This window comes from Cylas formicarius, unplaced genomic scaffold (assembly GCF_029955315.1).
Source record: "Cylas formicarius isolate icCylForm1 unplaced genomic scaffold, icCylForm1.1 PGA_scaffold_3__17_contigs__length_32017465, whole genome shotgun sequence".
In the NCBI taxonomy this organism is placed as follows: Eukaryota; Metazoa; Arthropoda; class Insecta; order Coleoptera; family Brentidae; genus Cylas; species Cylas formicarius.
The window spans coordinates 20,893,516-20,910,985 of NW_026844326.1; the positions used below are offsets into that span (position 1 = coordinate 20,893,516).

The 17,470-nt window shown below is 36.4% G+C and overlaps 1 protein-coding gene across 6 annotated transcripts in view; it reads right to left on the bottom strand.

The window, feature by feature from the left end:
* Window positions 1-1,405: 1,405 nt before the first annotated feature.
* Window positions 1,406-17,470, bottom strand: part of LOC132699161 (protein alan shepard) — a 90,868-nt gene continuing 74,803 nt past the window's right edge. For 5 of the 6 annotated variants that reach the window (XM_060665711.1, XM_060665709.1, XM_060665714.1 and 2 more), the window contains 9 exons: window positions 15,429-15,640; window positions 12,760-12,874; window positions 11,106-11,280; window positions 10,722-10,780; window positions 10,502-10,629; window positions 7,753-7,882; window positions 7,250-7,545; window positions 6,498-6,749; window positions 1,406-4,249 (listed from right to left, as the gene is read on the bottom strand). In XM_060665711.1, coding sequence (XP_060521694.1) covers window positions 4,130-4,249; window positions 6,498-6,749; window positions 7,250-7,545; window positions 7,753-7,882; window positions 10,502-10,629; window positions 10,722-10,780; window positions 11,106-11,280; window positions 12,760-12,874; window positions 15,429-15,632 — 1,479 coding nt within the window. In that variant the 5' untranslated portion in view covers window positions 15,633-15,640 and the 3' untranslated portion in view covers window positions 1,406-4,129. The remainder of the gene's footprint in view (window positions 4,250-6,497; window positions 6,750-7,249; window positions 7,546-7,752; window positions 7,883-10,501; window positions 10,630-10,721; window positions 10,781-11,105; window positions 11,281-12,759; window positions 12,875-15,428; window positions 15,641-17,470) is intronic. The other variant, XM_060665710.1, reaches the window with a different exon arrangement.

Below are 17,470 nucleotides of genomic sequence, written 5' to 3' on the forward strand. Positions count from 1 at the left end.
AATAAACTTGTGTTTATGTTCTATTCAATCGGTGAACACTGTAAAAACGTTCAAAGTAATGTTGTCAATTACAATATTTGGTTTCAGCTATAATCGCTCAATTAAATTCATTTTAACGCGGGCTTGTATTTGTCCAAAAAAAATATCGGTAAACAATAAAATTCCAAAAATGGAATTCACCTCTTTGACGCGCAACGCGTGTATGTCGGTAATTAAAATGACGTTAATTGAGCTATATCGGTCTCGATAAAGAAACTCGAGTGTTCTAAAACTTTACAAAAATTTTTATCGGGGAGGAAAAGTGAAAACAACTTGGGTTTATTTTTCAGTCTTCGTCGTCAGTAGAATTTCCGCAATATTTTCAATTCCCTGTTGTGAATCGGGCCGCCCACCATATTTGAATCGCCGGTGACTGTCAAGCCGAATTACCAACCAACCAATCGCACAATTTTTAGCAACAACCAATGTGTAAACTTCTATAACACTCGATATACGTGATTCGTAGCTTACCTAATTACAAACAAATTTTTTGGATGGAGGACGTGATGTAAGACACTTCCCTGCAATAGCAGATTATTATGCTGTGCCTTATTCTAGACCCTGGCCTCCATTACTTCATGGAAAAACAGGACAATTCGACACTGTTGATTTTTGAACCGTATCGAATTTATCCGTTTCTCGCGCCGAATCTAAAACGTGTAACGAAAAACACACAACTGCCTACAACACAGAGCTAGAATTTAAAAATTTGGTTTTATCGGTTTTATTGAAAAACACCGAGTTAAAAAAATATATTAAAATATTTTTTTCAGTTTATCCCTGTCAATGGACTCTCTGAAAAGGCACGATTTCCAATATACGTGAAGGTTTGGTTTTATCATTTCACTGTCCGACCTGCGCGACGCGGCCGCCCTCTTTCGTCTTAACGATAAACTCTTAAACTTAACAACAACATAAAGCAACAAAGAATATTCAACTTCTCTCAATAATCTCTGGGTGTGCCCTAAAACTCTACTACAAGATCTCCGCTCTATGGTGGCGCTTACTTACTGAGAACCATTTTGAAAGAGTAAAAATTGCGAAAGATGGCGGGAGCGCGAATCGTCGCAGGACGGCCTAACTCATTTCGAAAGGCTATAATCAATTTACGTTAAACCATCGGCCGGTCGATAAGCTGAGAGACTCTCGAGAAACACGCCTTCCCAATATACGTAGACTCTACAAAAAGAAAAATGACTGAAAATTTTTGTAATCACAGCTACTTATCGATCCGGACCATCGACCGGCGGCAACGGTTTCCAAAATAAATGTTTTTTACTTTTTACTTCTTAAGTCAGTCCATTTAAAAGAGGATACCGAATATTATAGATAAATTTCTTTCATAGGCATAAATAAATTCTAAAGATAAACAAATTGCACTATAATATATAAAAACTGTACAAACAGAGATTTTCGTTAAAACAAAAAATTAATATTGCGTAAAATAAATATTCAAATAAATAATAAGACACTGGAATGTCGAATATACAATAAACTGAGAAATAAATTATAATACAAGGAAAAATTCGTCCGCCGCGTCGCGACTGCGCAGAAAAAAATGTGAATATATTTGCAATTAAGAAAAACGTGCGGCGAAAAAAGAGAAAAAAATCCCAAAATCCAACTCAACAGAAAACTAATGCCCGTCCGTGCTCTTGGATTTTTGTAAACTACCGAAAAATCGGAACGACTCCACTCGATAGTCAATTTTTTTTTCATAGACGTCGATAAACTCATAGCTTATAGCTTTCCAATTCTTAAATAAAGTTGTCGTTAGGAACTGAGATCAATTTAGACACACGAGTGCAATTGAAAAGTGGAACTGCGAAAAGGGCCAAGTGCGGAAAACGTTAACAGTATTAAGTAATAATGAGTCGACCTTTTTCCAACTAAAAAGATGAACAAACTAGAGATTGACGTTCACCCCATCTCGTACTCCCGCTCTTCGATTGGTTTAAGATTTTATCACCGAAATCGAGTTGGTGCTTGAAAAACAGAAAGAAAAAAAATACGAAAAGGAAAACGATTCCAAAAATATTCAGCATTAGAGACGATTTTTTGGAAGTTTTATCGTATTGTTTGGATGTTAAGTGTTTAGGAAGAATTTGTTTGATTTAATTACATGTGAGCAGTTTCGCGGTACCTGCAGTATAAGTGTACACAACTACCTATGTAGATCTTCATCAAAAATAAAATACTAAATTTACCTAACCTATGCCGCATGCAGTTTGCAGCTTGGGAAGATCGACTTTACATTTATCTGTCTTGCGCCAAAAGCTCAATACTCCTAATTTACCAAAAAAAAAAAACGACAAATGCCCAAGACCTGTCATCTTATGTCACATATTGGTCTCATCCAGTAACAAATGATATTATCCCATGGAAAATCATTGTTGCTGGGAGATATTTGTGTCTTTACGTTGTTACGTTAATGTTAGTCAAAGGGTCAGCATAAGACATCCTATTTTATAGAGAGCCAACTTTTGGCAAACGTTTTAAAATTGTTCTTATAAAAAAAGGATATTTGAAAAAAAAATTGTTTTGACAGTGAAATATCAATTTGTTTGACATTTGAAATACGCAATAGTCTAAAACCTGTTTTACACTTGTGAAAATGGTATTATGTGATATTATCAGCTTTGCATTTATTGTCCTCTTGACGTTGCTGCCGCTGCTAAACGACGAGAAGTTTGACGTTATATGTTGTGTTATGTTTTGTAAAGTAAATATTCGGTAATACTACGTCAGCTCAAATTAAAATTATTTTGTCATAGCGTATATCATAATGTCAGCAACAGTTGGTAATACTAAATTCTTGTAAAACACCTTAATTCTTGAGTAAGTAAGGTGTTTGACATTCAAACTTGAAAAACTTTACAAGAATAAATCAGGCTTAAGAACAAACTAACACGGCGGCATAAAATTTGGCACAAGGAAAAACCGTCAATATAGAAAAGATCAACCCAACTCCTCCTAGCCCGACGAATTTTGGCAAATTAGGCGCATACCTTTTAGAAAAATGTGGCACCATCTCGGTGGCCGCTTTTCGTGACTGCTTTTTAAATCTAAAATTTCTATTCTAAATCTTTTACTTCCATTTAAATTGTGTTGGTATATTAAGTTATCTGTGTAAGAAACTCTCGACTGCATTACGTACGTATGTACACCGTCGCCGACTAAGCAAATCATATAAATTTATCTCGGCACCCTGAAAACAAATAAACGAACACGCCTTCCTTACACAGATACGAGTTTTCAAATATAAGACATATTTTCAATACAATGTTTTTGAAACTAGGAACATACTGTATCAAAAATATCTACTTTACATATTCAGTCCGTTTTTTTCTTTTTGTAACATTATTTAAAAAAAAAAGAGTCAAAATCAAACATCTACATAACAAAACCGGCGCCGGTCCCAGTGGACGCGACCCCGACATCTTGGGGAAATGAAAAGGGACGCCCAACGTCCCAAACCGACGAAAAAGTCAAACGAGACCTGATATAAATACCTGACAGTGCGCGAGCTTCACGCGTTTAATATGTACACATTCATTTTTTTAGCGGGTGAACCACCTAAAGTTAATTTTTTACCTTCGCCAAGCACACAGTCAGCTTTAATATACACAAAAGGAGACGCATAGATCGATGCAAACTCACTTTCCGCGTCAACGATCATCCATCTTCGTCAACAATTTTATAATACACCACCCGAAAGAAAAAAATTCAACAACACCGACCGATTTGGGTACGATTCTCGCGCGCCCGTTCCTAACCTTCCTGTCCCTTACTTACGTCCTAACTACTTGAACTACTGAGTCGACTCTCGTCTACCCGATCCCAGCTGGATTTAGCTTTAATATTTGAGCAACAATGATGGGTTTTGTTTGGAACTCATAACCGCAGAATTTCGCGGGCAAAACGCAACTACGTCGTCGTACCGACTAAACTCTAACTGATCTACTTTCGCGAAAGATGGCACGCAGAAAAAAAATCCCGCCGGAGCGACTCGGGAGCTCAAATAGACAGCGCAAACAGCACGCCAGTCTCTCTCTTCCGGACGATTTCACTAATGGAAAAACTAAACTATCTATTTCTGAGGCGCTGCCTGGTAAGTCTGATACGGGTCCTCCGGACTGGCGGCGTTGCTCGTGTGTTCCGAATCCACGGGCATCGCATGCAGTATCGGCGTAAATTGGGTATAGTAATTCTGGAATAAGGAGCAAAAATATAAAACCAAGTCTACTAAGCTCTGTTTCTTAATGCCAGAGAGTCATAAATCACTACTTAATGGTCTTAGCCCTATTCCAATGGTCCCTCCCTAGAGTGGACCAGCCTATTATGCCTTAGTGTTTAAAATCACAATTATAGTTACTTTCCGGAAATTGTTGGCAAAGCGCAGGCTTTGTCAGCATGCAAAGCTATTCGCCACCAAAAATCAACATTCTGAGTTGAAAAAATAGAGAATGAAAAGACCGCTATCAGAACCATAATACATTTGTTTTATTAAAAAAAATATGTATCTACGTTGAACGACCACGCCAAAATCTGAAAAAGTACCCACGTCTTGGAAAAAACAAAGAAGTAATTTAAGAAAGATCTGCTGCCTAAGGAGCTCCTTAAGATTGTAAATTTGAAAAACCTATTGTAAGGAATTTGTTGTCGAAGAAATCGCTTCAAAATGAAATATATGTATTTCGCCATATCACTGTAAATTAAACTCCATAGAATTAGAATAGGCGCGAATAGAGACAGCGGCTTGTGAAAAATGGAGCTAGTATGAAAATAGAAGAATGTGGAAAGCTGATAACGTGCTAGAAAACACTGTAGAGTACCTTATTATTTCTCTACGATCTTAGTTCATCTGACTACTGGGAACCTGAGGACTAAAATTTACAAATGCATTTGTATTGTAAATCGATTTGCTTTTAAATAATAATATTTATTACTATTTTTATATTATCTTTACCGCTATACCATATAACTTTCTATTTAGTCTCATCCTAGAATAATCAATATCTCCAATTATTTACTATTCTATTTATTATATTGTAGTATCGCCGCTTTCACATTACACATTGGTCAAACTCGTCTTTTTATTTTATGCAATTTAGTTTTACGATACAACGATATAACCTATAAGTTTTCGAGTCTGTTTTTTATGATCCCTGTCATTCCAAATTTATATTTTATTACTCTTTCGCTATAAGAAATGAGGTACAGCAATTTTATACGAGTATAGTATATACTTAAACACAAAAACTTCAAGGCAAAGTGTATGAATTAGAGAATCTATTTACTGCTTTATAATATCATCCAAGTCAATTTTTAATTTGTTTAAAGTTCATCACTCTTTGTGAGCTCCCATAACGATAACTATCAACATCAATGAGCTTATCTTATTTTATCTGGAAAATAGCAAATACCGATAATGGAGATAAAAAAAAATTTCTTGCACCACGAGCTTCCCGATTAACGTTTTTTTCTTGTTTTATAAGGGTTACGTTTCCATTACCTATTTTATAAAACCTGACAACGTTCACGAAATGTTTTCGTTACACTCATAGCGCTTAAATGAAGAATCTTATAAAAGTAAATAGTGACCCATATAGAACTTTTTTTTACTTCCTACTTATTTGTAACTAACATCAAGGAATAAACACCAAACACAAAACGAATCCAGTTTGCTTCACCCTTTTTTTTTAAACACAGTTTTGTTTGTGGCCATATAAAAGGAGGTCGCATTTACCAGATTCGCTTTTTAAAAACTTATAGTTTTATATACGTGTTTTATAGGAATATTGCTGTTGCAAAAAAACCTAAGTTATGGTGATTTTCAAATTGGTTAGTTTTATACATTTATAAGTTACCACAAAGTATTTATAAAAGCCTTTATAACCGTTATAAAACATCACAGATAAATTAGGCATTTTAGGCTTTGCAGTTGCGATTCATTTACTTGTTCTTGAAAGAACTGTGCTTGTTTTTTTTTTATAAATATTTTGATAAAGTTAAAAATTAAACTTAATGTTTTTAAATTTTTCAAGGAAATTGGGAAAACACCATTTTTGACTGTCTATAAAAGCTGTCGCTGCTCTTACCAAACATCATAACTACAAAACGGATGAAAAAGTTTGTTAACATTCTTTAGTAGTTCTTGTAGAATATTTATTGGGAGCCACAAAACCCCAAGAGTAAAAGTGTTATAATAAAGTTTTTAATAACGCTAAAAACCTGCAGTATCCAACACCAAAGGTTTTGTAGATAAAGTACGGGAAACGTGTTGGATCTTGAATTATATATAAAAGCTTAGGGAGCGAAAAATGTTAGTTGGTTAGTTAGCAAGATATTTTGAGATCCAAAATATCTCCTGTCACTTATCATTATTATTATTTGCCTTGGTTGGTATAAAAAGGGCGGGGAACCACTCCAAGTTAAAAAAAAACAATGCACACTACCTGTGGTGAAATGTAAGATCCCGGCGCGGACAATTGCATCGCGCCCATGTGGGCGGCCAGTTGTGGTATCATGTTCGTGTACTGCATTGACGTTTCGTTTGTCGGGACCATCATCGGTATCGCGCGGGGCGTCTGCCCGTCACGGCCCTGCATGTGCCCGGTCAAACTGTAAGCTTCGTCTACCGGCGGAATAGCCGCCGGCATTACCGCGTATTGCGGCATCCCCCAGGGGGCGCCGTACGCGCTTGGATACTGCAAAAACAGACAAAACGCGTTCAACGCAAAAGAGACGGCAAAAATAGTTGGAGAACACCGCGTCACACTTATACCCGCAATGTCGAAGAAAACATGGGTTAAATGGACTAATAGACCGGGGTTATCGGTAACTGTTTACTGCACAATCTATCAATTAAAAAGGTTCAAGAAACTTTACTACTGAACTCTGTTATTTAACATTAATACATCAAATAATATGTAAACATTGATTTAAACCCAACAACGGGGCTCTAGTTTAAATACATAAATGAAGTCCGATAGCGACATCTGTAAGCTTAGGTTTGTTTTAGTTTTTGAAAAAAGGCGGGAAGCGTTAACGCGACTGTATTCACGGTCACTGAACACAACTAGGATTTTGTTATTGGTGGCGCCTAGTTTCAGAAGAAACGCCCCATCTTTTTAAGTAAATATTTTGTGTTGGAAAGGTCTTTTTGTTCAGAACTTAGTTCTAGAGTTTTTTTATATGACAAGATTACCTGGTTCAGTTGCCTGTAGCCGAAAGTGGGGATCATGTGCTGACTAGCCACTCCGTTCTGCGCAAGCGCCTCGGGGGTGGCGTAAGCGACCGCGCTCATGCCCTCGGCCGTCTCGCGCCACATCTTGGCGTTATCGTTGCTCTTATAGAGGTTCTTCTTTTTGTTGCCCCCGTCGGCGAATTTCACCAACAGGGGGTCCTTGCAGTTCGGCAACGGGTGCCCGTTGAACATCTGGATGATTTGCTCGCACTTTTCTTTGCTTTCCATGCGGGCAAATCCCACCCCCTTCGATATCCCTGCAACGATCGAGACTTCTTGAACGCGAGCCCACAAAACCACAGCTTAACCACAGATAGAATAAAAGTTGAGAACCAAAATTTGTGGAACTGCAAAATATGTATAACTTAAAACTTTAATAAATAATTTCTGCTGCGACTCAGCTCGACTTCCTCTCAAAGTAATATAATAAGCTATGCGTCACGGACAATACTTTTATTACTCACCTGCCGAATCGCGAAGAATCCTTGTAGAAATCACCTGGCCGTACTTGGAAAGCAAACTGTCGAGATCTGCTTCTTTGTATGTCGGGGGCAGATTTGCTATGTACAAGTTTGTCGGATCTTGTTCCTGTTGCTGTTGACAAACAGAACGCTCTCGTTAGGGCCGAGACGTCGCCTTTAAACACTGACCGCGATATCGCGGCATTTGATTAAGTTTGTTTTAAGCTACGCTTGTTTTAGAAAAAATATTCGAAACTCTTGACGAGATGGAAACGAGTGAAAAATCGACGTTAACAATTGCAAAACTGCCAAAAGGCGAAACCTCAAAATTATCCTAGTTAGAATGTAAACAATATAATTGGTTAGTCGAGTATATTGCCGCAATCCGGATTAATTCTGTACAAATTAAAATGCAAATTAAATTTATCCATAGTCTGTTTGATATTGGAAAAATGTTTAGGAGGTGTATTAAATTAAAATGGGCAAAAATATTATCAAAATTAGTAACAGAAGGTTCAAAAGCGGGGCGAGGTAAAATTTGGAACTATGACATATAAATACGCGAAGCGTTTGGAAATAGTCTTCGGATACTCGTAGTTGAGCCTAAAAATTTTTTTGCCCATAGAACGTGTTTCACAATAAGGAGGGGATAAATGAGGTTCCAGTCAACAAACATGGCAACTGGCACTACCGAGTTCTACTTGTGGTCTTTTTTATACCCAAACCGCGATGTAAATTTTTTTTCAAATATTGAACTCTCTCTTTCAGTATCGAACAGACTATAGCTATTTTTATACAACATGCAATGCTTTTATTATTCGATTATGTCACAGCCACTTGAACCAAAACTGTTACTCCCAGAGCAGTAAAAAGGAAATTAAGACTTTCTTTTTTCTCGTCAAAACTTAACGTCTGAACGCCAGAGTGAACTTTTGGTGGTAATCATTCCCATAAGTGTCTGGCATTTAAACTCGACATGCCCCTTCCAATGTACGCAAAACATTTTTTTTACGCGCATCACATTTAAAACATTTGGGTACTTAATTTTCTAGATTAATTGGCGATCTTCCTCTTTTTTTCCTTTCTCGGTTCCTAAGTTCGGCATGCATCTATGCATAGCACATGACAGATCTATTAACTACGTTATAAAGTAAATAAATAAAAAAAAAACATGAAAAAAAGTACGAAACAAAATCAAGTCTAGTGTGTCTCGGTTAATTAGTTTTATGATGCGCATCCGATGTGAGTTACAGAACACTAGAATTGAGTTTTTGTTATTTAGTACTCTGTCACAGCGATAGTAGAATGGTGTCGCGCCTATTTGCAATGTAGATTAAAATTACAATATCTCCACCACCTCCAAAAATTGCTATAATACATAGCTGATGCTTAGTGGTCACCGTGAAGAGAGAATTTTCTATTTGAGTTAGCAATTTTGACACGCAAACCACTTAATGAGAATTTTAAAAAATCTCTTCTTGAACTTGTTATTCATAAAATTCAGGACACTGTGGAATTGTAGACTTAAATAAATTGTTTTGCCAACAACATAAAGTTCTTTACCCACTCATCTGGCCATAGAATGTGTGTAAAATATAGTACTTCTGAGGTAAAGTTGAGCAAGACTATCTTCATTGTTATCACGAAATTACCAACAACATCAAAGATTTGTTGGTGTGTGGTGGCTAAATGGTGATTAAATAAAAAAAGTATTTCAAGTCAAAAATTGGTATGAGCCTTGGATGTCAAACTTTCATTTTCATTCAGCAGTTGACAAATTAAGAGAAATGGGTAGACTCTAGTGTCATAGTGGATGTCAAACTTTCATTTTCATTCAGCAGTTGACAAATTAAGAGAAATGGGTAGACTATAGTGTCATAGAAGTCCTTCCAGGAAAACTTGGAAATGTTAGAAAAACTGAAGTTTTATTTTTATTCAACCTGATTGCTTGGCCAGGAATAACGGGAAGCATTCTTATTAAGTATAAATCCACAACGAACATGTTTGCAGCATTCTTGAATTTAAAAAAAAATAAAATATCTGAATTTCTTACTGTAGGTACACCAGAATTCCCCTGTCGTTTATCCTTCGTTTTGTTTCCGAGCTTTTAACAATTTTTTACTTGTTTAAATATTTTTGTCAAATTCGCGCTATGGGAAGAACGAGCGTCAAAATGGGAAGAACGTACAAAAGAAAATTAGACACGGAGGATTTAAAAAAAATTAATTCCCTAAGCTTTTAAAGCAAACACTTGAGAACATGGAAAGAACTTTTGACGTAAAAGAAAACTGTTATCAGCGGAATCAGCGTTTCAACGCCGAAACCGTTGGAAGAGTAAGATATTTGCTCTTTTTACATAATAAAACATAATCCAGTAAGAACAGTGTCATCAATCTACCTTGCATGATCTCACCCCTTAGAGAGACAATTAATATAGGAAATTGTTTAAATTACGGCAAAAATAAAGTTTAAATTGATCAAACTCACTCCGTTTTACGGTCTACATTATTTTTATTTTTGTACACTTATTTATTATTTGGCCGCAAAAATGTTTTGTGGCGTATACTAGTACTGCTAGATCTTTTGGTTGGTTGTATATATGTATTTTGGCTAGAGGTGGTCTATTCCCCCCACACCCCTGGAAAAAGTGAATACCGAGAGGTAAGTATGTATTTACAGAAACAAATATTTACAATGGTTGCCTGTGACAGAGTAGTTCGTAAAGCTAGGTATTACTTGCATGCAAACGTACAGTGGCTTGTCTACGTTGTTGATACCAGATACCCACTTTCGCCATTTGCGCCTGAATGTTTCGGGCGGTCAACGCTTTGACTGCCCCCTCCGCGGCGACGGGACTCTCAAAATCTACAAATCCATAACCTGAAATAAAAAAGAAAAAACAGGTGAAACGTTTTTTTTGGGGTGGGGGGGCGAATCGATCTAAGGTTAGGAGATGGACGTTTACTACTCACCTTTACATTTGTTAGTATTTTTATCTAAAATTGCTTTGGTTGAAATGATTGTACCGTATCTGCAAAACAAAAGGGACCGTTTAGAACTTTGCTGCGTCCGGCAGTCTCTAACTACAGTGCGTTTCAAAAAGTACGCGTCACAATACACAAACGTTTTGACATTGAATTGCGCATATCATACACATTTCTTTTCCAAAATGCTTCCAGAAACATACAACACTTAAAAAAAAATCTACTTCATCAAACTCACACTTATATACCGACTTTTCAGATACTTTAAGTATTTTAAACTATTTTTAACTATTTTAAAGAAAAATGACAAAAAACTTCCCAATATGGCGCGCACTTTTTGATCTTCGACAGGGAATTGACTAGCGAACTTACTGTTGGCACATATTGACAAGATCCTTGTCGGTCGTGCCCGGGTTCAGGCCCCTAATGTACAGGTTCGTTTTGCTCAGTTGTTCGGAGCCGCCGCCGCCGCCGCCACCACCGCCTCCGCCTCCGCTCTGAGATGACCCGTTCGATTGCGTTGAGTTGCTTGCGTTGTTCTGCATGCCTAAGCGACAGATGAGGTCGGTTAAAAACTGACTTTCAGTGGTAATTTTATTAACATTCGATAATCTATTTCAGAAAACTGTAGAACAATAAAACCTCAATAGGTACGAAAAAGTCACTTTTCTGAAATGTCTTATAAAGTACTATTTTAAATTATACACCTCTATACAAGTTAAAACTTTGAAGAAGTTTTGACTACCATCGGAATGTTTCTCATAGGTGTGTCGCGCAAAGGTCCAGGCACTTTTCCCTGAAATTACGTTTTAGCTACCTATATTATCAATTTTAAAAAATAAATGTAGCGCAGTTTTATAAACACTTTTTTTTCTATTCCCTTCTGAAAAATTATACACTGATTTCGCGTGCGGAAAATCTAATTTTGCCACATCAGACATTTGCGGGATATTACCACACAGGTTTGTGAGTAATTTTGACATTTGTCAATTCTGACGGTGATATAAGTGAATGTATTTATGTTGTTGTGCAAAAATGTGTCCAAAAACTTATTTCCGTAGAAAAAGAATAGTATGCAACACGTTTGGTAAACTTTTTAAGCCACTCGTTTATTAAGCACTCGCTCCGCTGCGCTCCGCTCGTGCCAAATGAGCAAGTGACTTAACATACAATTGTGTATTCCTATAAACAGCACACCCGCTATATTATTTTCTGTTTATCGAGATTTTCCTTTTTTACTTTATGGAAAAATGTAAAACTGGTAGGAGTGATTTTCTAGGACCACTAGTTTTTGGGTAATAATGGGTGGATAATATCTTCGATTTATAATTGAGAATTTCCGAGAAGGGAGTAGAAAAAAGTCATTGTGAGGATGTTTTATGCTAGACTAATTACAAAACTTCCTCCTGTGTTGGTTATTGTTCAGTCTGAAACAGTTTCAGATAAGCTCTGAAGAAGCCAACAGGATGATTGGCGAAACTTTAGCAAGTTCGACTCAACAAAAACCGACGCAGGAAAAATTCCCAAGTTTTGTAAATGGAATTACAGTAGCCTGCGCGAAGTTTCTTTGAAAGATGTTCCATGTTTTTTATTAAACTTATATTGGAATTAAGCTTTACGGAAACAAGGTATAAACAGTTATGGAAAATCAGAAAATCGAGTTTGAATTAGAATTAAACACGTCTATATATATACCGGAGGCGCAACAGTGTGGCAGTATTTAACACTGTTCTCAAAAGACACACATTTTACATGTTTGCATATTACGATTACTCCAAGAAATTTTAAATTATAATAAGAATTTCATTAATTCGATATATTATTATATGTTTTTCAATATATTTTTTTATGTTCTATATTCTTGCAATATACCTAAAAATATATCTATTCAGATTTTTTTAATGGGTATTCCATCTTAACCAGGCCGACGCACTCCAGTTAAGGAGTCGCATTCAGTGTCAATAGATATTTCACGTTTCGGACAGTCGGTATATATTTATAACCAAAGCACAAATATGTTACTTACTTCCACCAGAGCCGTTGTTGGCCGGTCCCCCGCCCCCCTGGCTGCCACCAGTGTGGCTACTCGAACTACTCGCGTTCGAAGGCGATGTTGCCGTAGGCACTCGCTGGTTGCCGTACTGGTAAAAAGAAAAGAAGAAACTATAATAGAACGGCTTATCGCCATCACTTGATTCGATTGCGAATATCCAAAATAGCCCGCATTTTAAACGCACTTAGTGATTGACGTGTGACGGGACTATCAGTGTTTTTCATTTACGAATCCGAGCCCTCCCAATGCCTTGACTAAAGTACCGGAAACCGTCGAAGTGACTCGCGACAGTCTTTAATGAAGTGTTTTAAAGTGACCCTTTGAGAGTACAGTATGGAGGGGAAGAAGTTATTACCCACCCGTCCTGGTGAAGGAAACAAAGAGAAACAGGTTCGTTTATGTTAGTTGCGGACTGTTAGGTGTTTTATCATGACATAAAATGCTATTGGTTGGAACCTGATTGATTACCAACGCGATTCTCCATTCATAATTTACACGGAGGCGGAGCCTAAGTCTTTGTTTACGTTGGCAGCCATATGCGTTTTATAATTGACTTGTCCATTGGATATAACGTCCTTTGCTCGACACTCTCCGCTTTAAGCTAATTCAAACAATGTAGAAAACTTACAGACGGATGCACGTTAAAAACAATATCGGCGTTTGTGCGGCACATTAAATCAGGTAACCCCCAGGGGCTAACTTTACTATAGAAAAGTGCACTGGCAGAACCAACATCGCTAGGTCCGCACACTGGCACAATTAAAATCGGCTGTGCTGAGTAGAAGATAAGATAAACCCGATAACAATTTTATTATCGTCGTACCCAAATTTTATTGACATTCAGACAATTATAATCGGATTACCGGGTTTTAACAAGGGTTTTAAAGAAAAATCTAGCATTATAAGGCACACTGGTCTTATTCTCTTTTTGCGCTCCCGCCGTGGTCCGCTCCTAAACATTTCGAACGCAAAACCACTAGAACTTTTGCCGCTTAATAAAAGTACTGACCTATCCCATTTATTATTGAAGGGTGAGTCTGCATGAAAAAATGAGACAATTTTTTCATATGAACATGGGTCTGGAAATAGATAGATACAGGGTGTGAAACTTCAAAAAAAATCTTGCTTCTCTTTAGAGAAAAAAAAGCAACTTTACTTTAAAAATTATCATGTAGTGAGAGATAAGCTAGTCTCTATATATATATATATATATATATATATATATATATATATATATATATATATATATATATATATATATATATATATATATATATATATATATATATATATATATATATATATATATATATATATATATATATATACGCCACATAAAACTGAAGCATTCCAAGAAATTTGGATAATGGTTACTAAATATATCAATAAAAAATCAATGGTTTTGTTTTTCTCGAAAACAAATAAGCAATAACAAAAAAATCAAATGACAAAAATATTACATTTTTAGTTGCCTAATTTGAAAATGTTGGTAAAAAAAAGTCAAATATTGGATAAGTTGTCTCCCGGCACGCCACTGCACAACACACTCTACCAAATTTCGACAAAATCTGTCAATGGATATTTAAGAGGTTTCGGCCAACTATCTTTTTTAACATCTGTGCTGACATACTCTATCTATCTGGAAAACTACGCATTGTCGGGCACATGCTCATGCCAAATAAAACAAACAATAAAAATATTATAAAAACACGAGATCTCATCGGTACTATACAGGGTGTCCTATAGGAAACTAGGAAAACAACGACCAGCAAAAAAAAAACTGAAAGTTTGAGAAGACACTAAAATTATTGATGATTATTGATCATTCAAGGTATATTCCGGAGAAATTTTATGTTACTCAGACTTGTTCAAAAGGTCCACCTGATGCGAAATTTTAATATGAATAAAGTTTGACTTGTGCGAGTCGTACCTATCGCCGTTTTATGAAAATAACTAACTAACCAAAAACACATGCGTTGTATTTGAAATATGTCTATATGTATGTATATTTTTTAAAAGCTATTAAAAAGCCCTAATAACAAAAAACACAAGTTTTATTTATCTAGTAACATTTGTGAGATTTAGAAGAAAACTAACTAAGCTACTGGATGTTATTGATGAGAGGATGAGATTAGATCAATTTTTACCAAAGGAAAATTCAAAATCACACTGCGATGACATTTTTGTTTGTACCACCTCGCATTTAAAAAAAAAATTGGGAAACTAAAATGCTTTAAAAAAAACTAAAAAGTTTTCTGCCCGGACATTTCATCCTGTAGACGAGTTGTTTTTATTGTGGTTTATCTTTTATTCTTATTTTTTGTGTTTAATTGCGCTGTTACATTGATTTTATGGCAGTTTATTTATATTTATCTCAGTTGGAAATACTCTTTTCATGGACAATAAAGCATACTTCATCATTATCATCAATAACCCGCGAAATTTATAAAAAGGCAATGACTGCCGAACTCGGAATAATAGCGAAAATCGAGAGTGAAATTTGGCAAAGGTGCCCGAGAAATCCGCTACCCTTTAAACGCCCCGTCACGCGTTTTTTTTTTTTCACCGTCACAGAAGAAACTCATGTTTTTGAATAAGGATGATTACATTTTATAAATAAGAGAACCTCAGGAGTGACTTACAGAGTTGGTGTTATTGTATTGGCTGGTCGCGTTGCTATAGGTCTGTTGCTGCTGTTGCTGGGCGGGCGATTGCGCTTGAGGCTGCGCCTGGGCGGCGGGTGTGAATCGCTGAAAGTAGGTGGCACCGACGGCGGTGTGCTGGTGGCCCGCGCCTAAGTTGCCCCACTGGCTGCGGTAGCCCGGCGTCTGATGCTGGGTAGCCATGGGTGCACCTACGATTCAAGAACCCACTATGTAAAGCCTGTTCATAGATATAACAAAGTGACTAACTGATACGAATTAAGGAAAGACCCAGGCAAGCTGTAAGAATGAAATATGGCAGAACAGGTCCTTACTTTGCTTAGAATTTAATTATCTATTAACTATCCCTATCATCGCCTGTTCTAATTATTATTTGCAGTATGGATATACGATTGTTCTGCTTTTTCTATATGTTTAACAGAATTTACCCAACTTTGTGGAGGGATGTTAAAAACTTCGGTTTCTATAAGTTTGAGGCCATTGGAGTTAACACGTGGAAAGCATTGTTACGACAAATGGCAGATTTCAGTTGGTGCCAAACATGTTCAATGGGATTAAATATACAGTGGTAAGGTGGAAGCCTTAAAACTGTATGCCCTAGATTTTTTGCATAATTATCACAGACGTATTCCGTTTGTAGGTTCAACCTTTGGAGAACCTCAATTAATTGTTTTTTGGTATAATTTTCGTGAAAATAAATGACGTTATTATACATGTAGTTTTGGATTGTTGCTTTTGTGTCACATGAGGAAGGGGTTTTAGTCAAAACTTGCATTGTCCATTACAATAACGCTATTAGGAGGAATGTTTGGAACTAGTTTGTTTTTAAATCAACTCTCAAATAAATCGGCGGTGGTGTCTCATGGTAATCTAGGGAAGAATCTTTAATAAACAACTAACCAACCATCTTTAGAGCCAGCATGCAAAATAGTTATCCTTTTGCCTCTTTTTGATGGCGCGTTTGTTTTACACTTATCAGTCGAGTCAACCCAACCCAAGTTTCAGCCAAGTAAATAATCCGTCTTTGTTGTTCTCTGTAAATCCTAATTTTTTCTAGATATTCCAGTCGCCATTTCCGAATTCTAAAAGATTCCATTAAAACTTGCCTTTTGTCAATTTATTATATCTTGGTCACTTTCATCTACACTCGAGAAAATGTTCGATGCAGTTGATGTTGGAATTTTCGTCAATGTGGCCGTTTCTTCTAAAGATGTTTGCTTGCTGGCACCACGTTCAATGAGAGTCAAATAAACATTGTTTATAACTTCCTTAGTCTCAATAGAATAGTGTTTTCTACATTTGCATAATTCGCACACGATTCAACACACGCTGTATTACACACGTTACTAATAAACTTAAGCTAAGTAGTATACCAAACCAAAGAATATTAAACACATGTGGTATAAAATTATTTTCTATTACGGACCACAATTTTATCTGAATTTAAATTCCGAAATTTTAGGTAATAATCTGGATGCATTGTATGTTAATGACCACCCTTGGATAATCCCATTCAAAAGCAATTGGTCACTTTCTTATATCTATGAACAGACCATACCTGGCGAAATTTAGTGTCTAAAAAGGTTTTTGCGTGTACAATTGGCCGCACGAGCGAAGCGACCACTTTGTCACTCACTTTAGGTCAGAGTGACGAACTTGGTGAAATTGTCAGTTAAGGTCTCAAGAAATCAACACGAGGATTAGCGAAACGTCATCAACAAACGACACAAGAGGAATCCAGAAGATTTGTAAATAGCATTATTAGATTAGATTAGAGTGTGCATCTTTGTCTTTGTTAATGTTCGGTGATGAGAGTACTTCGTTTTTAAACTAAGTCATTTGAGATAACTTATTTGTTGAATTTGGCAACAGCGGACCACGTTTGTGTTTAGATTATAAAACTGTGAAGTCATCGCCACATTCTGCGAATTTTGTAACATGTGTATTTTTAAGCACCACATTGAAACTTACAACAAAAGTGATAAGAGACGTAGTACATCTTGTCTACAATAGACAAGTTT